Genomic DNA, 24,949 nt, shown 5'->3' with positions numbered 1-24,949 from the left:
ATGCAGAATGAGACACTATTGGTCTTTGTAGCTTAAAACAGAAGCAGGTGCAGTGGTTGTAAACATCCACATCTGAGAAACAGGCTCAGACATTGACAGGAGGGGGGGCGCATGCTGTGGGCCTCGATGACTCCCCCTTAAAGTTTAAACGTCCTCCTCATCTTCATCACCCCCTCCCACTTGCTCAAGGTGAATTCTCCCGATAATAATCCTGCTGTGTTCGTCTCACAACAGCTCACTCAGACTTTTCTCTGGAAACTTCAGGAGTTTTCAGGAGTTTTTTGCAAGTGTGAAAGCATTGCAAAAGAGGCTGGTTTTGCACTTTTTCTAATAGCTCATATTGATAGTTTCTCTACAATTTTTGTGGAGGCTTAATGAGACTATGGAGTACTTCAGGCCAAATCTCCAAAGGGTTTTTAAGTACCCCAAATAAAGTGCTCCTACCCGTTAAATACGTTGACTGAAAACGTTCTGGAAACTTTACACCAGCAGGGACGCTTTCAGCTCGTTCAGGGGATGTCGAATTTCAAGCTGGGTATAAGTTTCAATTAAAACAAGATGTTCAGTTGCACACACACACACATGTTTAAGTTGTACCTCTAGGCCTGGTTAGCAGGACATGGGGAAGGATTTGGAGACGCAGTGGTTAAATGTAATTAAGGATGCCGTTTGCTCACGAGTAGGATGAGAAGCAAAGGTCAGTGGATTTGATCAGAGGATTACCACTTCCTCCTTCCTGTTTGCTTCCTCTCAGCCATACAGCTGTGCTCAGATGCCAGCAAGAGAGAGAGTGCTCGCTCGCAGATAGCGAACGCTAATTACAGTCCTGTGTTTTGGGCAATTTCCTTTTCCTCTGCATCCCTCACATGTGGTTTGTCTTTGTACTCTGGTCTCCGTCTGTCTGTCTGAATGTGTGCTGTTGGGTTTGCCGCTCTTCCTCTCTCTAACTCGCCCTTCTTCTTTCAGACATCATCCCCCCGAGGACACTTTAGTCTGTGTGCCAGCTGTGTGTGGCCGCAGAGGATCCACGACAAAGACTTCTAATCAGTCACAAGGATGTTTTACTCAGAGGCAACATTTAGGGTTCAGGCGAAGCGGACTTCAACTGAAGTCAGATGGCTTTATGATCTACAGACTGTGAGAAAAACTAAAGTTCACTTTAGGCAAAATACTGAAATCTAAAAACAACACTCGGGGGCAAAAGCACATTCACAAACAGCTGCTCCCTCTGAGGTAGATTCAAGAGTTGATGATACCTCACAGACAAAATAACAATCACATCGACTGCATAAAAACCGCCTTTGCTTTAAATGCTTCTTTACTGCACATCATTACAATCTGTGAATGTTTGCACTTCCTTCCTTAATCCTCCGTCTGACACCTCAGCTTTCATCTCCCCCTCTGATCTCTCAGCCTTTGAAACGAGCAGCTCCCCACCTGCTCGTCCCGGACATCTCCAGTACACGCAGCACATGGATCTGTTGAACGTATGCCCCCACATGCTCACTTTTGTTTAGAATTCCATCACTTCAGGAGAAAGGAAGCAGCGGGTTTACAGTGTTCACCAGGTAGAAAAAAAAACTAGGAAACCTTCTCAAGTTTGAAGCGTCATCTCGAGTGTGTTGCCAAGGTAACTCGCTCCAAACATGAAACTACAGCAATAACCAAAAGCATGCTCACAGACGTGCACACATACACAACCAAACAAATATTTAACACAAACACAGCAAGGGCTTGAAAAGTCTAAACAAAGACACACGGACATAAAAGTGTCTCTTAAACACACACACACACACACACACACACACACACACACACACACACACACACACACACACACACACACACACACACACACACACACACACACACACACACACACACACACACACACACACACAGAATGATTTATCACACCTTTTTTTGATTGTTTTTGTTTTCCTTTTAAGTTAATTATGACTAATCTTTTTGGCAAAATGCTCTCTTTACATTCCTGCCAAAAAGAAACACAAATATTTTAGGGAGGACTTTTAGGTCACACAGCACCATCAACTGATGAAAGCATGCAATTACACATTTAGACAGGAACCTACAGTCTGCATAAAAATAGTCTCATGTATCCAGGGTGTGAAGTTTATTTGCAACAACTTGTGATATCAATGTGAAAAATGTCCTCACTGTCCTCATAAGACTTGTAGCTTTTGTCCTAAACTGTGTTTTAAATATGACTTTTTTCACTGTAAAGAAAAGAATAATAAAGTGTCTCATGATCTTGTTGCTGATTTTCTGTTTATATTTTTGGTTGGGGTTTGAGTCCATGCCTTTGATTGCTACCCGCTAAGGCCGTCCGTTTTCCTTCAGAGCCCCGGTTCTCCTTAAGGCTTTATCCCGGAGCTCTTCATCAACCGTCCTCACCTTTAGCAGCAGAAAAAAAGTCTTCTCGGTTACAGCTCAACTTTTTGTCCATCACCGTTTTCTAAGAACACAGAGAGAGAGGAGTGTTTCTACTTGGTACGTTTTAATATTGTGTTTGTATGTACATGTAGTTTTGATCATACACATATATGAATGTGGACGTGTTTTTTTTATCCTTTTTTAAATTGATTCAAGTGGAAGCAGCTGAATGTTTGGCAGCACTTTGACTCCAAGACAGATTTACCCAAGGGGTAAGTGTATCGTATTGCACCATATCGTATGTCTAGTTTGTGTAAATGGTGTATGCATTCTGCAGAAACTTTGTATGTCTCTATTTAGTAGCTTCACACTTCCTACTGTTTCTGTCCCTTCGTGATCCTCTCTTTCTAATAGTTTTATACCTTTTTGTGTTCACAATACTTCTCTTTATAGATGTTTTGCATCTCTCTTTTATCATGTTTATCTGTTTGATGTCAATGTATTTCTCTTGCAGCAGTTTTTGGTCTGTGTTTTTTTTTTTTGTTTCTTTTGTGTTGTTTGATTGACTTTTAAAAAGAAATCTTGTGACTGAAATTATACCCAAAAAATGGCCCGTCCTCATGGATCTTACAAAGTATGCCTGTCCTTGGTTAAAAGTGGATCATAAAGCTGTAAATGTATGTTAAAGAAAAACAAATCATGTAAATACTCACTTTTTGGGATGAACGTCAGTGAGCTGCTGAAGATTCAGAACCGTGATAGCCCTTCTCTCGGTCCGTCATACAAGAACTCGTGACCCAGCCCGCTGCCACATTTCCCACAACAGACCTGAAAAATTCAAATAAAAACATGACAGCCATAGTGCTGAAGGTATTCAACATTCAGACATGTTTTTAGGAGCTCTGAGATGTATTTAAAGTTGTTATAAAGAAGGATAATATGTGACCTTTATTGTCTATCTAAACTAAAAAACAATCCAGCTGAGTATGTTTAGGCTTGTTGCGCAGTATTCTACCTTCAAGGGTCCCCATGCTTCAGGGTGTTTGGAGACACTGTCCTCATGTATCGTCTGTGAGAAGGCCGGCCAAGGAGTAGAGTGCTCAAACTTTGACGTGCTGGAGAACAACTCGTGTCCACATTCAGAACAAACATATATGCCTGTGAAGGAGAAAGAAGTGAATGAATGGATAGATAAATAAAGTAGCATGAACTTTGATTTAAATAGCAATCAAGTTAACGTCTCTTTGTTATACTCACCAGGTTGAAAGTGGTGTTTGTATTCCTCTCCTCCAGAGAACGAGCAATACGACATTTCATCCATTTCAAACGCCCGGTGTCTCCAACCTGAAGTCAGTTTGTGTGTTTTCAACAAGTCACCCGGCTACAGCTGGAACAAACCTGCATGTCCAGATCAAGTGTCAGCAGCGCGCTCCTTGTGTAAGGCATAGTGTAATACTCATTACGTCCACTAGATGGCAGCACTTACATAAACTTTGATGTAGACATGCATTATGTAGTCATAAACTTACAAAAAGAGACAAATCTACATGACTCTGTAATAGAATTTGTTCAAATAAACAAAAAACTGAAAGGTTTTAATCAGAATACATTATATTGATTGTATTAGAAATCTAAAATGTCATCAACAAACTAGAGCTGTGGGAAAAAAACCAATTCAGCATAATGCCGTGATATTTTGTGTGGCGATATTATATCGATTCATGGCCGCAAAGTATTGATATTTTTATTTTAATAATAGCAGATAGGCTTTATTTATATTTGAATTACTAAAGGGGTTACACAATTCATTTTGAATATGCAGCGTTGTTAAATAAATTGTTATTTAGTTATTGATTTAGTTTAATTTTGTGGACATAATATGCAGTCAAAAAAGTGAAATAGCCATGTATCATATCATGATTCTCAGCATGTTTAAAATCACAATAATATTGAATTGTGTTGTAAGTATGGCGATAATGTCGTATCGTGTGGCCTCTGTTGATTCCCACCCGACAACAAACTGTGAAAGTCGTGTTATTTGAATTAAAAAATAAACATTTATTTCAGAATTTGCATATCAGTCTGATAGCTCCATTCACAAAGAGCTCCTTCAGAGTGAAAATAGGACATAATGTAACAAAACACTACAGTTAAAGGTCATTATTGATGAAAGAGGTATTCAAATATCATGAGTAGTCATTGGAAAAGGTTCACACACATCTGTTAAGAATCATTCTGACGGACTTGTGCGCTTGTTTCATTCCTTTGAGAGTGTGAAGGAGAAAATGATCTAAAAACTGTGGAAGGAATAATTTAAAAAGAGATAAAATTCTTTCCAAGAGATAATTATAGCTGTAATAAATAGATCTTGATATATGTCAAACTGATGATGAGTCTGTCCTGCAGATGATGCTGATGATTGCATAATAATTGTGTTTTCGACAGATCTTCTGTTGTTGCAGTCCGGTGAGGCCATCTTTCATCAGAGCCCTGGTGCTCCCTTATCGGGTTTTATCCCAGAACACTTCATCCACTGTCCACACCTTCAGCTTCACAGAGAAATGTCTAAAGGTCCAGCAGCGCTTCCATCCAACAGCTCACCTTATTGTCCATCGACCTTATCTGTGAAAAGAGGGTACAGACTCTGTCTTGAACCAGCTGAGACTAAAACACTTCTAAATAAACAATTGTGTTACTTATAATAAACAAAGAAATTAGTCAATACTGCACCCTGAATGCTAAAAAAACGGGCATACAGTAAAACATACTACTACAAATTACACAAAGCCATGTAACAGGATGGTGTTGTGATAGAGCCTGGCTACTAGCATACCTTTAGGGACGAACTTCAGTGAGCTGCTGAATATTCAGAAGCGAGAAAGTCCTTTGGACGGACCGTCATTCACAAACTCATGACCCAATCCATTCCCACATTTCCCACAGCGTACCTGAAACGACAAATCAAACATCTCAGTCAGGATTGTGTGTTTATTCTTTTCTAGTCTTTTAAAAGGTTATAGGATGTTAACCACACAGCTGTACCAGGTGGTGTGTTTTATACCACTGTTTAAACTTGTTTTGGACAGACTGGAGATTAATGTAGCACACTAACAGTGTCATTTAGATTTAAAAGGTCGATCTCTTTTCTCATGGCTGTACCTTGTATGCCCCTGGTCTCTCCTCGTGTTTAGACACACTGTCCTCTTTGACGGTCTCTGTGAACGCCGGCCAGGGGGACGAGTGCTCAAACTTGGATCTGCTGGAGAACAGCTGGTGGTCGCATTTGGAGCAGACATAAATCCCTGAGCAGGAGAGGATGGAGGGGATGATGGTTGGTGTGTAAGGGAACAAGATTGTCATACTTATATTTAGTTTACTTGCTCATCTCAGTATGTGATTTCAAACACAACACACACCTTTTCTCAAAAGACTTATACACTCTCCATGAACAAGTGTAGCAGTTGAAATGTTGAAATGTTCGGATGATTTTAAAGACCCACGGCTGAGGAGGGTCCTAAAAATAATATGAGTTGTTTTTATTTTCATTATGTTTGTGTTTTCTTGAGGCCCCAAATCCCTGACATCGCCCCTGAATACAACCTTATTAAAAATGTCCACAGCATAGATAATGTATGCCTTATATGTGCAACAACTAATGTTTGTTATCCTTTCATCATTCACAGATATTAGTTTTTATACTAACACATTTTAGACAACTTGTCATGTATGTTTAAGTGTGTATTGTTGTGTCTTCGTTTGTTATACAACATCCCGTTGTGTAACAGAATTGTTGAGTAACCTTGGCAGCAGGTTACAAAAGTTACCAAAGTTACGACTCTTTCACGATTTTCAGCATCCATCCACATAGTTCAGTGAAAGTAACAACAAAACAAAACGTAATCCAAGTTATTACCGAAAAATGAAGCTGCGGGTCAAGACGTCACAGTGAATCGTTAGCTGCCGGTGACTAGCTAGTTTGTTTACGTGAACTCTACTTTTACCAAACAGTCGATAAAAACACTCGATATTTGAAGATCTGGATGAAGTGAAAGAAGGAAAAGCTTTTAAGTTACCTGTTTTGAAATGGTCTTTGTAGACCTCTCCACCGAAGAAACTACAAAACGACATGGCTCTGTTGTTTCGGGCAGTGTGTTGATTTTATCTCCGGCTCTTCTGTGCGGGTCAGGTAAAGTTTTTCTGATAAAGTAGAAATATTTTGTTTACTAGAACAGCAATATCCGGTTTGTGCGTTAGCCTTCAAAATAAAAGAGTGATCACCGCAATACTACTTGATAAATCACCATCAAATAAACCTGACATTTTAATATCCGCTATACAGACTGCTATTATTTGTTCTTTAGTTTTTGAAAGTAATTTATTAATATCAATAAATGTGTTAATTCATTTGTGAATTAACCCCAGCTATTAATTTTGTATTTGTATTTTTTATTGGCATCCAGAAAATTTAAAGAAATCCATTTCAAAAACATTTTCATCATGTTCTTTTTTGTTTTCTTTGAGGTGAAGAAGAAAGCAAGTGATGAATGGTAAAAAAAATAATAAAATAAAATAACTACGTGCAAAATTAGGCAAGTGGGAGGAATGGTGATTTTTAAGCTATTTGTGTCTCACGTAAAATCTTGTCTTTGGGGTCTGATCGTTTGCAGTTTGACTTTATGTTGATACATTTATGTTGTTGCACTTTGAGGGAAAAACCCAGCTGACCTGAAGGCAATAGTAATTAATAATGAACAAATACAACCATACACTATATCTTTTTATACAGTTTTGGTAATAAAAACATTTGAATTATACAGGTTTCATTCATTCAAGTCTTTTTTGGAATTTACGCTTTTATTGTGAAAGATTACAAGAGGAAGTATGTGACGGCTGCTGGCGGCTCTCGGTCTGTGCGGAATGACAGATTTGATATGTGGTTAGCTGAGTTTATCTTCCTGACATCCAGCCACTGTTGCTGATGTGTTAGTGCCCCAGAGACATGGAGACCACGATGTTACAGCTGAGGTCGTTTGTTCACAAGCGGCTCCACGCTGCGGCAGAGGAGATCCTCGGAGAGGTGGAGAAAACCGTCACGTTAGCTCTGTACGAAGCCGAAGTTAGTCGATCTAAAGAGGAGCTCGAAAGTCTGCGACACCAGCTGAGCTTACTGCGACAGAAACAAGGTTTGGGACCTTGGTTATGATGTTTAAATTCTATCTCTCATTTCCAGAATAATCCCTAAAGTATGAACCTATGCTATGAATCACGCTCCACGCTTTCCACGCATGCGTGCATTAGAGAGATCCCCCCCCCCACGAAATACTGCAGAAGTTTTAGAAATGTTTTAATATTGTGTTTAATTACGCCTCTGGAAAAAGACAGTGATAGTATTGTGTTAAAGCAGCGCCATCTGTAGCCGACTGAGAAAACTACAACAATTTACCCCGGTACTTTACTCACATAATATTACAACTTTTATTCTTAAATTATTTTCCTTTAATTTGCACCCAACACTGGGTTGCTTCATGCATTTTACAGTTTGTATGTTGTGTTAATTAAATGGAAAATGAATCGCATGAAATAAAAACATGAGAAACTTTTGGATAACTTTATCGCCCACTGCTTTTACAGCTGAGGGACCCTCACTGACCAGCAGAGAGGATTGTGATCCTCCTAATCTACATGAGAACCCAGGACCCCCAAACCCAGAAGAGCCTAACTTGAGTGTTGCGGTACCGGGACCCTCTCAAACCAGTGGAGACGGGGACCTTAACAACTGGAACTACGGCGTGGATGAGGCAGACTTTAACATTTCTGAGATAAAAGAAGAGGAAGAGGAGGAACTTTGTGATGACACCTCAACACAGGAGATTGTATTTCCTTCCCCTGAAACTGTGAAAAGCGAGCAGGATCAGCCAGAGAAAGACACAGCCTTTGACGTGCATCCAGTTTCTTTAGACTGCTCGGACGCTCAGAGGGAGAACAATGACAGTGGTGAGGAGTTTGTGAAAGGCAAAGGAGAACAGACCCAAACAATGGAGGGGAATGAGCAAACAGAAAGTAGCACCCCTATTGAGAAGAGCCATCATGGATTACCTTCTGACAGTCATGCTAAAAATGAAAAGGGACGCAGTTTTTGCCATTTGTGTGGAAAGGGCTTTCAGTACATCGGCTCTTTGATGAAGCACATAAAAGCACACGAGAACAAAACTGATTGCAGCATTTGTGGGATGACATGCAAGTCGAGCGAAGATCTGAAAGCTCACTTGAAAGTTTGCCACAACAAGACGTGTTTTTGCGACATTTGTGGCAAGACTTTTGAAAGTAACCACTGTCTCCAGATGCATGAAAAAATGCACGCAGGCGTTGTAGAATTTACGTGTCAAGAATGTGGCAAAACGTTTCACAGAAAAGAGCACCTGATTGTCCATGTGAGGACCCACTCTGGAGAGAAACCGTACCACTGTGATGTTTGCGGGAAAGCCTTCAGTCAGAGCCAGAATCTCACGATTCACAAGAGAAGTCACTCGGGGGAGAGGCCGTATCATTGTGTCCTGTGCGGAAAACTTTTTAACACAGGCAGTCACCTCAAAGCACACATGAGATACCACTCAGGAGAAAAACCGTACCCCTGTGACGTTTGTGGTAAACGCTTTCGCCAAAGCGGACAGATGACGAGACATCGGACAACACACACGGGAGAGAGGCCGTACGCCTGCCACGTCTGTGGAATGAGGTACAGGTTTGCACCTAATCTTAAGGTGCACCTGCAAACTCACAAGCAGGCAGCTGCTGATTGAAGAAAATAACTGTATAAAACATGGACAAAGTCTCAAGGATGTTACCCATTGGTTTCTAAAACAGACTTTTGAATGAAGTCAGCCTAGCAACTGGCAAAGAGGGGCAGTTAAGGTGAGCCTTCTGGCAAACAGCTAGATCAGCCACGCCCCTAAGTATACCCATTCATGAATAACTTTATGGCTTAAAGGAGCAATGTATAACTCTGTCACCTAACTTTTAAAATTGGTAATGCAGTCCAAATTCAAAACATCGAAGAGAGCTGTCTCAGTTTCAGCTTCTCAGCTCTGGCTGTCGGTTGGTTGCTCCTAAAGGAAGAACCGTTGAATTGTTAGTTGTCCCTCCTTTATCGCCCTTTTCAACCACACGTATGCTTTCAGCCTCTGTGGATGCCTCGACCTCTGGTATGGAGATTTTTCTAGAACTTAAATGTGCCTGTTGTCAACACTCAATATGTACTCGCAAAACTGATCAAATGTCATGTTTGTACTTGTGATCCTGAGTTATGTCTTCTGAGGGTTCCAGCTTCAACATGGGGTCAATAAAGTTAGATTTTCTGTCACCACAATACTGTAGTTTGCTTATCTTCGCTACCAGATTCATGCATTTGACTCAATCCTTTAGTCAGTCTCCACATCAGTGCAGAGAGACAGCTTGCAACACCCACCAGAGGACTGCGGTGAAGTGAGCCGTCATTTGCAAAACCCCGGTGAAGCCTGCCGCCACCGCATCAAAATGATGCACATCTATACAATGATTTACAGTACGGGTGCTTGGATCGCAAAAAAGAAGAAATGCGGCAGCGTATTTTGACAATTTGTTATTGAATATGAAATGAAAAACACAATAAAAAAATGTATTCCAAAAATTGTAATGTGCAGTATTATTTTATTTTGAAAAATCTTAGACAGGTGACAAGAACCTTTCAATGGATTCTTATTCCTCAAGTCCCTGGCTGTAGTCCTGAGAATTCTCAGCAGATTTCATTTCAGATTTCAGATAATTAAAGGTAAAGTCTGCTCAAATTGCATTGAGATGCTATGATGTTTTAGTCATTTTGATTATTTTGGGGGGGGACATTCACAGAGGGAAACAAAACATGTATGACTATTAAAAACACAACTTGATCAGGCAGTAACAAGAAATGTTTTAGGCTAAGTCTCCTTTTTGAAGAGTTCAGTGTTCTGTTTCCCCTTCCTTGGACAACAAGGATACCACTGGCTGAAGATCTTAAGGCTTAATGTGGGCTTGTACCCCAATCCTGGTGTACAAACAACTACCGTATTTTATATATTTAGGGGCAGGGCCATTCACTGTTTATACTAGACAATTAAAGGGATTTTAAAATTCCAGTGCAGGGATTTAAGAACAGGGGTCATGTGTTGAGATTTATTGGCCCAGGTTAAAATATTACATGCAGCAGCTTTCTGTTTAAGCTGCAATTGTTTTATGGATTTTTTTTGGTTGGTCCAGAAAATAGACTATTGCTGTAGTGTAATCTGCTTGTAACGAACGCATACATTTTTCCAATCTTCCTGCTTATATCTCGCATTTTACTGTCTGTATCCTCATTTGTAGTCTTGTTGAATAGCAAGAAGAAAATAATCTATTTATTCTTGTTTTAAAAATTACAATCGTATTACATATTATACCATTTCACGGATACAGCTGCATAGATATTCTAATAAATTAAACTTTTTATTTTATAACTCGTAGGGAATAAGCCTCTGCTCTTATAGGAACGCGTTATTTAGAAACATCGTGAGTCATCCTCCTGGATAAACGATCTTTTAAAGGTCCTCACGTCACACTTGTTTTCTTCCGCGTCAGTCGTCACATCCTCGCTCGGTTGTTTGTGTTCGTTATCTTTCGGAGAGCTTTTGTTTCGTCTACTTTTGTGCAGTAGAAGCAACAATGTTTCAGCTGAGGTCGTTTGTTCATCAGCGGCTGTACGCAGCAGCAGAGGAGATCCTCGGAGAGGTGGAGAAAGTCATGACGTTAGCTTTGTATGAAGCCGATGTTCAGCGGCTGATACAAGAGCCCGACAGTCCAAGTCCAAAACTGAACAGTCAGCGGCAGATATCAGGTTCGAGTCCCAAATATCACTGCAATAGTAGGCTAATTAAACATGTTGGCGTAGCCTATTAATAATAATCTGCATTTAGATGTGACCAGTGGAAGTGTTAAAAAATATACTTAATGAAGACTTCGTGGATTTGAACTTTGATGTTCCGGTGTTATGGGGTAAATAGTGTCCGTTTTAACTGGTGACTTTAGGCCGAATGCGTTATGTAGCCCAGTTGTCATAGTTACAACAGATGTTATTGACGAAAAGTGTGTTAACCTGGTATTAACTACTGCCTCGTTGTTGTGTTTTTTTTTATTGTAGTGTTAAATATAGGCCTACACATCAGACATGTCTTAAATACAATTTAAAAAACAAAGGCATTCGTTAGGACACCTTTCGGATTCGACATCTGTAACTACGACAACTACAGACGCTTTCGGCCTAAAGTCTGCAGTTAACACGGTCACTTTTTCAACCATAACACTAGTGACTACTTTTTAATTGAAAAGACGACTATGGCATCAAAACTAGTTTAATGGTACAGGTTTTTCTACGACCATGTGAAGACATTGATGACTTGTAGCCAATGTTTAGTTGTAACCGGTGCTACAGTTTAAAGAGTGACTGTGGTCCTTGTTAACTGACCTTCAGCTGAACTCGTTTGTGGTTGTCATAGTAACAATATGTGTTAAAGATGGAGGGTGTCCTAATGGATGCCTCTTTGTTTAGTTTTTAATTTATTGTAATATCAAAATACTGATCAGATTAACTATTACTTTATTGAACAGCTAAACAAAGAATATTAGTTTGGATACTTTCCATCTGTAACATCTGTTGTAACTATGACAACCACCGTATTCAGTAGAAAGTTTCCAGTCAATACGGTTAACACGAGAAAAACTGCTTCTGTCACACCGAGCGATTTTCAAGACGCATCTCCTTATCAGAGGTGCTGCTTGTCAACAGGCAAAGGCAGGCAACTGCTTGGGACCCCTGGCCAGCAGGGGTCACGGAGGGCTGACAAACTGAACCATAAAACCAACTAAAACCATCGCAGTGACTCAGAATATGCAAATTTTACAACGACAGTAGGAAGCCTCCCAAATGGGGCCCCTTCTGACTGACTGTTGTTGTGCTGCTAACCTTTTAAACCTGTGAAAAGTTAAGTAGATCCAAACCCAATATTCTGTTTAAGATTTAGAAAAAACATTGACAAAAAATGTTCAGATAAAAAATATGACTCAAACCGTTATCTTTAATGTAAATTATTAATCTCCTCTAAATATATTTAAATCTACTTTTGATACAGCTCTTATTTTAGATATTCAATCGATTAACATTTGCTTCCATGTCTTTTGCTTCTGCAGAACCTCCACTGATCAACAGTGATGTGGCCGAAGAGGAGTCACTGCAGAAGATCTCATCACAACCATCGACACAGGAAGAGTCTTACTTGAGTAAGGCCGAGGTCCCGGGCCCCTCTGAAACCACGGAGGAAAGATGCGTTGTCCAGGTTCACTTTGGGATAAAAGAGGAGCAGGAAGAACATGGATACTACAGCCAAACACAAGACGTCATGTATCCCTTTGAGGAAGTAGCAAAAAGAGAAGAAGATCAACCAGAGACTGAAGGTTTTGATGAAATGCAGCTAGTTACATCGGACGGCTCTGAAGCTTTCAGCGACAACAGAGGAAGTGATGAGGAGAGGGTTAAGAGAAAAGAAGCATCGATGAACGTGAACATTTCTGCTCAGAGGGAAAAGGAGCGTCTTGTCTGTCCCACATGTGGAAAGGGCTTCTGGTACATTTCTCCCTTTGTGAAGCACATAGAGACACACAAGAAAAGTGAGTCTGTCAGGGCGCTTGTACGTAATTTGCAGAGTTCTAACGATAAAAGTTTTTGTTGTCGCGTTTGTGGCAAGACGTTTTCCACTGCAGGCGGCCTTAAAGTGCATTCAAAGATACATGCAGGGATAAAAGACTTTAAATGCCAATATTGTGGGATTACCTTCGTCCAAAAGGGGAACCTTATTTCACACCTAAGGACCCATTCAGGGGAGCGACCGTTTCAGTGTGATTTATGTGGGAAAGCTTTTGGCCAGAAACAGAACCTGACAGTACACAAGAAGAGGAGACACCCGGGGGCGACACAGAATCTTTGTGGATCGGGTGTGAACGATTTCACCGTGGTGTTTCCTTAAAAAGACACAAGAAGATTGTTAAGGAGAAAACTCTTTTGCTGTGAGATCTGTGGCATATATCATTACTTTTTTTTTTTTAAACCTTGAGTTCACATACATGAATGTAATTGTTCACATATTTGGTTTTGTTCTACGCGGGGCAGGCCATGTGCAACTTCCAGATCAATGCACCAACACGCAGTAACAGTCCCTGACTTGTTTCCAGTTAGTTTTGCAGTTTTCTGTGTCAGCTGCTGAAATGAAACGTATTTGTCGCCAGCTATTTGAGAAGCATGCTTGTGGCATATTGAACAGGTGTGGATAGTGTGGACTTGGTCAACGGGTTTATCTTCAAAACTTTCTGCCATTGTTGTCCCTCCTCCTCTACACTGCCCCTACTGCTCATGTGCATACACTGCAACCTTGCAGCCATGTAGCGTACATTTTTGAGGATGTGCAAAGCAGATGCTTCAAACCGACTCAGGGCCAGGAGGCAGCCAGCTAACTTCCAAGGCAGAAGTTAAAAGCATTTATTTATCTCCGGCCTGACAGAAAGTTGGTCAGACATAATTATGCACAGATGGTAGGTAGCACTGAGTAACCTTTCTATGTATGGATAAATTCATGCTGTTACAAAGTCAAATAACATTGATTGCATTTTCTACAAATAGACCAATTTAAAAAAAAAAAACAGATGTCAGGTTGCAATCTAAAATCTGAACAACTTCAGAGTCTCACAACAATGCCCTAGTGGTTAGTTCGCAAAACTAATGTACAGAGGCTGCAGTCCTCAAAGCAGGCGGTCCAGTTTTGAATACAACCTGCAGCTCCTTTGCCGCATGTCATTCCCCTCTCTCTCAATGATTTCCAACTCTATCCACTGTCCTGTCTCTCCAATAAAGGCTTAAAAGAAGAATTGGTTGGTTGCTTATAATTTAGGTTAAACTAACTTTAACTTCCCTCTTAGCAGAGTAGTTAGAGGCTTCTTTCAGCATAGTAGACAAAAAATAGAACTACACTGGCTATCTTAAAATACAGATTGATTTCTGTTGGTCTATTCAACAATTTTAATTAGCTTCTGTTCAACTTTAAAGTAGCCAATTAAATAACGTTGCCTGTACCTCGTTTATACCTGCAGAACCTCCACTGACAGCAAGGACTTTGAATGGAGATGAGGAGCTGCAGGAGAGCTCAACACAAGAGGAGTCTTACTTGAGTCAGGTGGAGGTCCCGGGCTCCTCTAAAACCCCCAAAGAAAGATGCTCTGTCCACATTGGCCTTGAAATGAATGGAGAGCAGGCAGAGCATGGACATGACCACCAAACACAGGAGGTGAGTTACCCTTCTACTGAAAGGGAACAAGGTCAACCAGTGAACGAAGCTTCTGCTGAAATGCAGTCAGTTTCTTCAGACGGCTCTGAAGCTGAGAGTGAAATCAAAGGCAGTGATGAGGAGGGGGTGCAGAATGAAGGAGCACAGAAAAAGATGAGACTAAGAAGTCAAAGTGACCTTCATGTTTGTCCCACGTGTGGAAAGGGCTTCCGGTACATATCTCCCTTCGTGAAGCACTTGAAAAAGCACAAGAACATCAATGGTCCAACAAGGAAGCTTCTAGAGGATTTGCAAAGTCCTCACAGCAGAAAGGTTTGTGATGTTTGCGGCAAGAAGTTTTCCACTTCCTATTGTCTGAAAATTCATTCAAAAATACATGCAGGGATTAGAGACTTTGAATGTCAAGACTGTGGGAAAACCTTTTACCAAAGAGGGAATCTGATGATGCACTTAAAGCGCCATTCAGGAGAGAGGCCGTACCATTGTGACATCTGTGGAATTTCTTTCACCCTGAAACATAACCTCACAGCTCACAGGAGGAGACACACGGAGAGAGACCGGACCGTTGTGGATCCGTTGGGAAACAACACAAATGTTCCTGTTTAAATGTGTATCTACATTTGGAAGTTGAATAAATGTCTGTCTTAACTGTCATGGATACACTTCAGGGATAAATAAGGTATTCAAATATGGCTCTGAATAAAAAATATAGCAAGTATTTTAGTCAATCCCCATGACTGTATGATATTAGAAATCTTAGTGATTTCAACATCAATACAGTTAATGTATTTACCAGTTCTTAGTCAAATATCATACATGTTCTGTGGTATTCCTGAGTAAACTCTTCTTAGAGGTCAAGTTTTAACATGGGGACAATAATGTTTAATATTATGTCAACACATAACTGGAGTTTCTTTCCAAGACCAAACATCACATTCAGTATAGAGACACAGTGCAGTGCACTTTGAACTTCAACTTAATTTCTCTGATGGGCATAGTTTAAATAAAAATGTGTTAACAGGTTTACCTATTAAAATACAAAATAAATGTAGCCATATCAGAGGTTTTTTTTTTAGTGCACAATAGAGAATAAAACATCCTCCTACAGACTGCTCACATTTTACTGCCTGTATCCACATTTGTAGTCTTTTAGATGTCTTATACATCAAATAAAAAGGGGCAGGGGTATCTAGCTATTAATAACTTAACTGATATTTTTACTGGAATTACTAAGAGGGATAAGCACTTTAATTTCACAAACTAGAAAACACAATATCAAACTAGTCTTACATATGGGAAGAAGAGTGAGTCGTCATCTTCAAAACACGATCTTTTAATGGTCGTCCCGTCAGATATTTACTTCCGGGTGAAACCCCGCACTGAACAGCTCGATTGTTTGAGTCCATTATCTTGTGAGCAGTTTTATTTCGTCTATTTTTGTGCTTTTTGGAAGCAACAATGTTTCAGCTGAGGTTGTTTGTTCATCAGCGGCTGTGCACAGCAGCAGAGGAGATCCTCGGAGAGGTGGAGAAAGTCATGACGTTAGCTTTGCACGAAGCTGACGTCCAGCGGCTGAAACAGGAGCCCGACAGTCAACTTCCAACAGTTACCTGTGTGCTGCAGATATCAGGTTCAGGTAAAAGTGTCGTGGAAAGTTACGAAAATACTATTGCTTATTTCAACTTTACTGTTGTGAAATCGCCTTCAATTGAGAGTAATAGCCTTTTTCTTTAAATATTAATGGGGGCGCCGGTGTTACGGTTTAAAATGTGACCGTGTTTACTGTCGACTTTCAGTCAAGTGAGTCGGTGGTTGTCATGGTTACAACAGAGAAAGACGGAAAGTGTCCTAACAGATTCCACTTTTTTTTCTTCCATTAGAGACATGTATGATGAGTATTTATGACACCATTATATAAACTAAACATAGAAGCATTAATTGGGACACTTAACTTCTTCAACATGTGTTTTAATTTTTCAGTTAACATGATCACCCTTTAAACCGTTACACCGGTGTCACAGGGAAAGCTTTAGCTTGAGACTAATCAGAGATTGTTGGAATAAGTTACAAGCAGTCTATGACTGTGAGAGAGCTTGACTTTGTTAAGGCAAAGAAGATTATAAAACTGTATCATCAGCATAAAGATGAATTTTACAATTTTCCATTTTATCATTAATGTCATTAATACACAGTGAGAATAAAAGTAATCCCAGGATGGATCCCTGGGGTACTCCTTATTTAACAGCCCCAGGGATAAATTGAAGTTTTACAGTAATTAACTTTGGCCTTCATCTCATTTATATCCACAGAACCCCCTCTGACAATCAGTGCTCTGAATAGAGAGGAAGAGCTGCAGGGAACCTCATCACAACCATCGACACAAGAAGAGTCTAACTTAAGTCATGCTGAGGTCCATACTGACCTCTGTATTAAAGATGAGCAGGAAGAACATGAACATGACCGCCAAACACAGGAGATGATTTTTCCTTCTACTGAAACGGAACAAGATCAGCCAGTGAATGAAGCTTCTGCTGAAATGCAGCCAGTTTCTTCAGACGGCTCTGAAGCTGAGTGTGAAATCAAAGGCAGTGATGAGGAGGGGGTGCAGACTGAAGGAGTACAGAAAAAGATGAGACAAAGGCCTGATGGAAAATCTTTTGCTAGAAGTCAAAGTGACCTTCATATTTGTCCCATGTGTGGAAAGGGCTTCCGGTACATTTCTCCCTTCTTGAAGCACATGAAAAAACACAAGAAGATCAATGGTCCAACAAAGAAGCTTCTAGAGGATTTGCAAAGTTCTCACAGCAGAAAGGTTTGTGATGTTTGCGGCAAGAATTTTGCCCATACCTGGGGTCTGAAAATTCATTCAAAAATACATGCAGGGATTAGAGACTTCAAATGTCAAGAATGTGGGAAAACCTTTTCCCAAAGAGCGAATCTGATGATGCACTTAACGAGCCATTCAGGAGAGAGGCCGTACCAGTGTGACATCTGTGGAATTTCTTTCACCCTGAAACATAACCTCACAGCTCACAGGAGGAGACACACGGGAGAGAGACCGAATCGTCGTGGATCAGTGGGGAAACAATTACAAACACACACACAAAAAAGATGAATTAGCCTGTCCCCTGTGAGAGCCGTGGTTAAACATTTTGTCATGAGAGAAAGTAGGTTCGACATAATTATCGACATACAGTAAACACACATTGGTACAAGGTCGATTGACACAAGTCTTGAATTTGATTGTGCGATTTTCAACAAATATATATTTTTTGTTACAAATGTTCCTGTTTAAATGTGTATCTACATTTGGAAGTTGAATAAATAAAAAATCTGTCTTTACACTTGGATACCCTTCAGAGATCAACAAGGTGTTGAAATACGGTTCTGAATAGAAAATATATCACTTGTTTTTTATTTCGTTTTTTTCTTATTGTTGGAATATCCTGCTCGTCCACAGCTGTTAAATTTGGAATAAACACATTTGGCAGATCACAGATAAAGTCTAGTGCTGATTAGAATCAACAAAATTAAAAATCATGAATAAATAAAATAAAATAAACGCTTTTCAAGCATTGTATACATTTCCATAGCAGGTATTTTATGATCGGCCTGTTTCCAATGAATGTATGATATTAGAAATTTTAGTGATTTCAACATCAATATAGTTCATGTATTTACCAGTTCATAGACAAATATCATGCATTTTATTTTGTATTACTAATAAAATACAAAATAAATTGTATTACTGAGTAAACTCCTTAGAATATTTAATTTTCTGTCAACGCATAACTGGAGTTTCCTTCCAAGACCAAACATCACATTCAGTACAGAGACACAGAGTGCAGTGCACTATGACTTTCCTCAAAATTGTAATCATCTGATGGGCATCGTTTCAAACTAAATATGTTTATGGGTTTACCTATTAAAATACAAAATAAATGTAGCCATATCAGAGGTTCTTTTTTAGTGCACAATAGAGAATAAAACATCCTCCTACAGACTGCTCACATTTTACTGCCTGTATCCACATTTGTAGTCTTTTAGATGTCTTATACATCAAATAAAAAGGGGCAGGGGTATCTAGCTATTAATAACTTAACTGATATTTTTACTGGAATTACTAAGAGGGATAAGCACTTTAATTTCACAAACTAGAAAACACAATATCAAACTAGTCTTACATATGGGAAGAAGAGTGAGTCGTCATCTCCAATACACGATCTTTTAATGGTCGTCCCGTCCGATATTTACTTCCGGGTGAAACCCCGCACTGAACAGCTCGATTGTTTGAGTCCATTATCTTGTGAGCAGTTTTATTTCGTCTATTTTTGTGCTTTTTGGAAGCAACAATGTTTCAGCTGAGGTTGTTTGTTCATCAGCGGCTGTGCACAGCAGCAGAGGAGATCCTCGGAGAGATGGAGAAAGTCATGACGTTAGCTTTGCACGAAGCTGACGTCCAGCGGCTGAAACAGGAGCCCGACAGTCAACTTCCAACAGTTACCTGTGTGCTGCAGATATCAGGTTCAGGTAAACGTGTCGTGGAAAGTTACGAAAATACTATTGCTGATTTCAACTTTACTGTTGTGAAATCGCCTTCAATTGAGAGTAATAGCCTTTTTCTTTAAATATTAATGGGGGCGCCGGTGTTACGGTTTAAAATGTGACCGTGTTTACTGTCGACTTTCAGTCAAGTGAGTCTGTGGTTGTCATGGTTACAACAGAGAAAGACGTAAAGTGTCCTAACAGATTCCACTTTGTTTTCATTCAAGACATTTATGATGAGTATTTATGACACCATTATATAAACTAAACATAAAAGCAAACCGTTACACCGGTGTCACAGGGAAAGCTTTAGCTTGAGACTAATCAGAGATTGTTGGAATAAGTTACAAGCAGTCTATGACTGTGAGAGAGCTTGACTTTGTGAATGCAAAGAAGAGTATAAAACTGTATCATCAGCATAAAGATTAATTCTACAATTTTCTATTTGATCAATAATGTTATTAATGCACAGTGAGAATAAAAGTAGTCCCAGGATGGATCCCTGGGATACTCCTGTGATGATAGCCCTTACTATCAATTGAAGTTTTACGGTAATTAACTTTTGCCTTCATCTCATTTATATCCACAGAACCCCCTCTGACAATCAGTGCTCTGAATAGAGAGGAAGAGCTGCAGGGAACCTCATCACAACCATCGACACAAGAAGAGTCTAATTTAAGTCATGCTGAGGTCCATACTGACCTCTGTATTAAAGATGAGCAGGAAGAACATGAACATGACCACCAAACACAGGAGATGATTTTTCCTTCTACTGAATGGGAACAAGTTCAGCCAGCGATCAAAGCTTCTGCTGAAATGCAGCTAGTTTCTTCTGACGGCTCTGAAGCTGAGAGTGAAATCAAAGGCAGTGATGAGGAGGGGGTGCAGAATAAAGGAGCACAGAAAAAGATGAGACGAAAGCCTGATAGAAAATCTTCTGCTAGAGTTCAAACTGACTTTTGTGTTTGTCCCACGTGTGGACAGGGTTTCTTGTCCATTGCTCCCTTCGAGAAGCACATGAAAATACACAAACAGGAGCCTGACAGTCAACGTCCAATACCGACCTGTGTGCTGCAGATATCAAGTTCAGGTAAAAATGTTGTGGAAATTTACGAAAATGCAATTGCTGATTTAACCTTTACTGTTTGGAAATCGTCTTAAATTGAGAGTAATAGCCTTTTTCTTTCAATATTAATGGGGGTGCTGGTGTTACAGTTTAAAGTGTGACCATGTTTACTGTCGACTTTCAGTCATGTGAGTCTGTGGTTGTCATAGTTACAACAGTGAATGACCGAACGTGCCCTAACGGATGCCACTTGTTTTTGTTTTTTCATTAGAGACATATATGATGAGTATTTATGATACCATTATATAAACTAAACATAGAAGCATTAATTGGGACACTTAACTTCTTCAACATGTGTTTTAATTTGCCAGTTAACATGATCACCCTTTAAACCGTTACACCGGTGTCACAGGGAAAGCTTTAGACTAATCAGAGATTGTTGGAATAAGTTACTAGCAGTCTGCAACTGCAAGAGAGCTTGACTTTGTTAAGGCAATAAAGTGTATACAACTGTATAATACAATGTAATACACAGTGAGAATAAAAGTAGTCCCAGGATTGATCCCTGGGGTACACCTGTGATGATAGCCTGGGCTATTAATTGAAGATTTACGATAATTAACTTTTGCCTTTATGTCTTTAATATCCACAGAACCCCCTCTGACAACTAGTGCTCTGAATAGAGAGGAAGAGCTGCAGGGAACCTCATCACAACCATCGACACAAGAAGAGTCTAACTTCAGTCAGGCCGAGGTGCAGACTGACCTCTGTATTAAAGATGAGCAGGAAGAACATGAACATGACCGCCAAACACAGGAGGTTATTTATCCTTCTACTGAAACGGAACAAGATCAGCCAGTGAATGAAGTTTCTGCTGAAATGCAGCCAGTTTCATCAGACGGCTCTGAAGCTGAGAGTGAAATCAAAGGTGGTGGTGAGGAGGTGGTGCAGAATGAAGGAGCACAGAGAAAGATGAGACGAAAGACTGATAGAACATTTTCTGTTAGTGGTCAAACTGACCTTCATGTTTGTCCCATGTGTGGAAAGGGTTTCTGGTTCATTTCTCCCTTGGTGAAGCACATGAAAAAACACAAGAAGATCAATGGTCCAACAAAGAAGCTTCTAAAGGATATGCAAAGATTTCTCAGAAGAAAGGATTGTAATGTTTGTGGCAAGAAGTTTACCACTACCCATTGTCTGAGACTTCATTCAAAAATACATGCAGCAATTAGAGACTTTAAATGCCAAGTCTGTGGGATAACGTTTTGCAAAAGACGTAATCTTATTAGTCACTTACGGACCAAACGACACAAGAGGAGACACGAGGAGGATATCCTAGATCGTTTTGGAACAGGGCAAAAACGATTGTGGAAGTGTTCTTGTGCAAGATACTGAACCCTGAGTTGCAACAGAAGGCATAGCCATCTGTGTGTGAATGTGACTAGTACTGTACTAACTCTCAGATGGATGTCACTTTTGATAAAAGGGTCTGCTAAAAGAAATTCTAACATTGTTAAATTGTTAAAGATCTATCCTGTCTTTAGTGAAGTTTATACGGCTGAACAAATACATTCACAGAAGTCTCTTTACAGAAAATAAATCAAATAGGCTTTGAATGCATTTCAGCATTTGACATTGTCCTGCTGGTGTTTGTCTAATATAATGAGGAACTGTACATCTTTGAGTTGAATTCCTGGCTTCAAACATAGCAAGACACATAAATACTTCAGTATTTATTGTCACACTGTAGGAAATACAAATAAATAATGACAATAATGTCTAGTCACAGCTCTAAATGTGACTTTTTTTATCATCTCTGAGGAGTCATATTCTGTTGTGGAAATATCCATTTTCAGTACATTTCCATTTGACCAAATGTTAGTAGGCCAGTCAATGGGTAGACATTTTTACAGCAGGCTATCAATGATGTATTTCACTCATTTAATCAACCACAATTATGTTTGACTGTAATCTACTGTAAATCCTCAGTAAATAATTTCAGATGGACGGGAACACCAGAATAAAACATTTCAGGACAAAATAAAGGGGTTTTTTTTAGAAAAAATTAGATGTTTTCAGAAACGACTGCAAAAGATCCCGTTAATGGATCATCATCCTTAAAGTATGATCTTTGGAAGCACAGTCTTTACATCCGTACCCGCTGTCACAGCCACAAAGCGGCTGAAGAAGCTCAATGACACTCAGAACTGTCTCCTTTTCGACTGTACGTTTTTATATAAATTATTTTTCGTCCACATTTGTGCACTTTAGAAACAACAGTGTTTCAGCTGAGGTCGTTCGTTCATCAGCGGCTTCACGCAGCAGCAGAGGAGATCCTCGGGGAGGTAGAGAAGATGTTAGCTTTGTGCGAAGTAGACATGCAGCGAGCAAAAGAGAAACCCGACGAGCGTCCAAAACTAGGTATGTGATTTTTTTATCTTCTCATTAAAGTTTAAACTGTTTCGGATAATAGTAGATAGCTGAAAGCACACAAACGAGCGTGTTTCTGTAGTGTAGGATACTTGCATAATGTGGTGGACCAGACATAAACATTTATTCTGATAAGAAAAGAAGCATATCAGCATCCAGCCACGTTTGTGGTAGAAATAAACTCCAGAAATGGCTGAAACAAAGAAGTAATTTAACTAACTGTGGTTAAGTGAGCTTCCCCACACAGAATGCATATTAAACAACATATCGAGTTTAATCATCATTAAAGTGTTTGATATTAAATTTAAAGGTTCTCTCGAATACTCTATTTTAATAAAAAGCACTTTAACCAAGTAAAACTAACTTATTTTTAACGTTTTTCAGAGGAACAGCTTCTGGGTCTCACCCCGTCACACGTCCGCAGTGTCCCCAGTAGAGGGCGCTCACGTTACACGTAAAATACCAGTGCCAGGTTAAAGCTTATAAGATTTATAAACAGTATTATAAACCAAATATTTAATTTACGATACGGTATGTGTCATTATGCCTCGTTCACAACACGATTTGATCACAAATTATTTAGGATTATCTAATCGTCATAAAGACGTGTTAAATTCAATTTATGAATAAATGTGATTCTTTTAAATTAGAATTCTCTTAAGATAAAAACGATTTTTCTTAACTTATTTTAATTTATAAATGTAAGTATTTTTTGAGGTTCTATTGGTACTAATGAATTATAAAAAAAAAACTGTTGTTTCTTTATAAAAAGTGACAGAGATTATATATTACTAAAATACCTTTTTGAAACTTTAGTTTTAGATAAAATAATTTGAAGATTTATCCTTAATCAAAATAATTACATGAATAGCACAAAAAGGTATAGTCTCTTTAAATAAACAGAGTTGCTGCCTGTTTCTGACTGAAGCACAGAAAACTTTTAAGATAGAGGAAGTTAGATGACTTGGGGGCGGATGCATCTGGCTGTAGACATTCTTCCTGATGTGTTTGTGGATGATCTTTGACAAACATTCGCTGTTTGGATCTGTTATTTCTGTCTTTTAATGTCTAATCATGTATTTTTGTGAAACTCTGTTCATTGTGCTGCTGCCTGACTTGGCCAGGACTCTCTTGAAAAATGTATTTTTAATCTCAATGAGTTTCTTTCCTGGTTAAATAAAGGTTAAATAAAAAAAGATATCGGATTTTCTTTATGCGTGACCTAATTTAAGTGGTCATTTGTGTTTTTAAAAATAACAAAAGGCTTTTACGTGTTTATCATCAGCCCAAATCCTTCAGACCCCTCCTGAGTCTGCACGTTGTCATCTCTGGCTCTACACATGTTAATGTTAATAGTTTGTTTTGGTGTCTTGAGCTTTGCAGCGTGGGGTGGTTGTAAAAGCTGCATCATGTCTGTTGTATTTATGTAGTCAGTCCATCTGTCTCCTGCAATATTTGCGCACTGTTTCCGTCTCCTACACATTCTAAAACGAAACAAAATCACATGCTCCCTTCATGTCTGCATGCATCTTGTTTCAGACAAACAAGAGAAGCCTAAAGCTGTTGGCGCCCTCTGCTAGTTTAAAAAAAGAGTTGTAATATTTTCCTTATTGTCTGTGTTTACAGAAGTCACTTTAACCCTGCAGGAGATCTCAACTCAGGAGCAGTCTTATTTGAGTGCCGCTGATGTCCCAGGTTTATGCCAAAGCTATGTACAAAACGGTTTTGTTCAGATGGGCTTCAGGATAAAAGAGGAGCAGAAGGAACGTGTGGTCGACGGTGACACACATGAGGTGTTTTTTCCTTCTCCTGCAGCTGTGAAAAAGGAACGAGATTTGTCAGAGATCCAACCTTCAGTGGAAGAAGAGTCTAATATGAGTAATGATGAGGTCCGAGCCTCCTCTAAGGCTTTTGAAGGAAGATGCTGCATCCAGATTGACTTTGGGGTGGAAGAACATGCAGATGAAAGTGAGACAAATGAGGTTGTTTTACCTCTTATTGAAGCTGTGAAATGGGGACGAAATCAACAAGGGGCAAAAGTTTGCGATGAAATACAACCGGTTTCTTCAGACGGCTCTGAGAGTGAGAGCGATGACAGTGATGAGGAATGGGTTAACAGGAAAGGAACACAGAAAAA

The 24,949-nt window shown here is 39.5% G+C and overlaps 3 protein-coding genes and 1 pseudogene across 3 annotated transcripts; 2 read left to right on the top strand and 2 right to left on the bottom strand.

The window, feature by feature from the left end:
• Nucleotides 1-2,117: 2,117 nt before the first annotated feature.
• Nucleotides 2,118-3,811, bottom strand: LOC109985895 (methionine-R-sulfoxide reductase B1-A-like; annotated as a pseudogene).
• A 617-nt stretch (nucleotides 3,812-4,428) lies between these two features.
• On the bottom strand, nucleotides 4,429-6,625 carry LOC109985870 (methionine-R-sulfoxide reductase B1-A-like). The gene is made up of 4 exons (XM_020636296.3): nucleotides 6,468-6,625; nucleotides 5,554-5,696; nucleotides 5,228-5,342; nucleotides 4,429-5,016 (listed from the first exon to the last, which is right to left on the bottom strand). The coding sequence occupies exons 1-4, from the start codon at nucleotides 6,520-6,522 to the stop codon at nucleotides 4,997-4,999; spliced, it is 333 nt and encodes a 110-aa protein (XP_020491952.1). The 5' UTR covers nucleotides 6,523-6,625; the 3' UTR covers nucleotides 4,429-4,996.
• A 646-nt stretch (nucleotides 6,626-7,271) lies between these two features.
• LOC109985876 (zinc finger protein ZFP2) lies at nucleotides 7,272-10,059 on the top strand. The gene is made up of 2 exons (XM_020636303.3): nucleotides 7,272-7,577; nucleotides 8,026-10,059. The coding sequence occupies exons 1-2, from the start codon at nucleotides 7,394-7,396 to the stop codon at nucleotides 9,192-9,194; spliced, it is 1,353 nt and encodes a 450-aa protein (XP_020491959.2). The 5' UTR covers nucleotides 7,272-7,393; the 3' UTR covers nucleotides 9,195-10,059.
• Nucleotides 10,060-11,011: 952 nt separating this feature from the next.
• Nucleotides 11,012-22,012, top strand: LOC109985867 (zinc finger protein 227). The gene is made up of 6 exons (XM_020636294.3): nucleotides 11,012-11,278; nucleotides 12,628-13,104; nucleotides 14,578-16,407; nucleotides 17,081-19,301; nucleotides 19,906-20,406; nucleotides 21,035-22,012. Exons 1-3 carry the CDS (start codon nucleotides 11,107-11,109, stop codon nucleotides 15,375-15,377), a joined length of 1,449 nt encoding a protein of 482 aa, XP_020491950.2. The 5' UTR covers nucleotides 11,012-11,106; the 3' UTR covers nucleotides 15,378-16,407; nucleotides 17,081-19,301; nucleotides 19,906-20,406; nucleotides 21,035-22,012.
• The last annotated feature ends 2,937 nt before the right edge of the window (nucleotides 22,013-24,949 follow it).

Source organism: Labrus bergylta, chromosome 16 (genome assembly GCF_963930695.1).
Source record: "Labrus bergylta chromosome 16, fLabBer1.1, whole genome shotgun sequence".
Lineage (NCBI taxonomy): Eukaryota > Metazoa > Chordata > Actinopteri > Labriformes > Labridae > Labrus > Labrus bergylta.
This window is presented reverse-complemented; position numbering and strand designations above follow the sequence as displayed.

Bases quoted from the DNA above. Each gene is read 5' to 3' on its own strand.
- LOC109985876 (XM_020636303.3), top strand. From the start codon at position 7,394: ATGGAGACCACGATGTTACAGCTGAGGTCGTTTGTTCACAAGCGGCTC. The intron at 7,578-8,025 runs GTTTGGGACCTT...CTGCTTTTACAG, and splicing joins CTTACTGCGACAGAAACAAG to CTGAGGGACCCTCACTGACC.
- LOC109985867 (XM_020636294.3), top strand. From the start codon at position 11,107: ATGTTTCAGCTGAGGTCGTTTGTTCATCAGCGGCTGTACGCAGCAGCA. The intron at 11,279-12,627 runs GTTCGAGTCCCA...TTGCTTCTGCAG, and splicing joins CAGTCAGCGGCAGATATCAG to AACCTCCACTGATCAACAGT. The intron at 13,105-14,577 runs GTGAGTCTGTCA...TTATACCTGCAG, and splicing joins CATAGAGACACACAAGAAAA to AACCTCCACTGACAGCAAGG.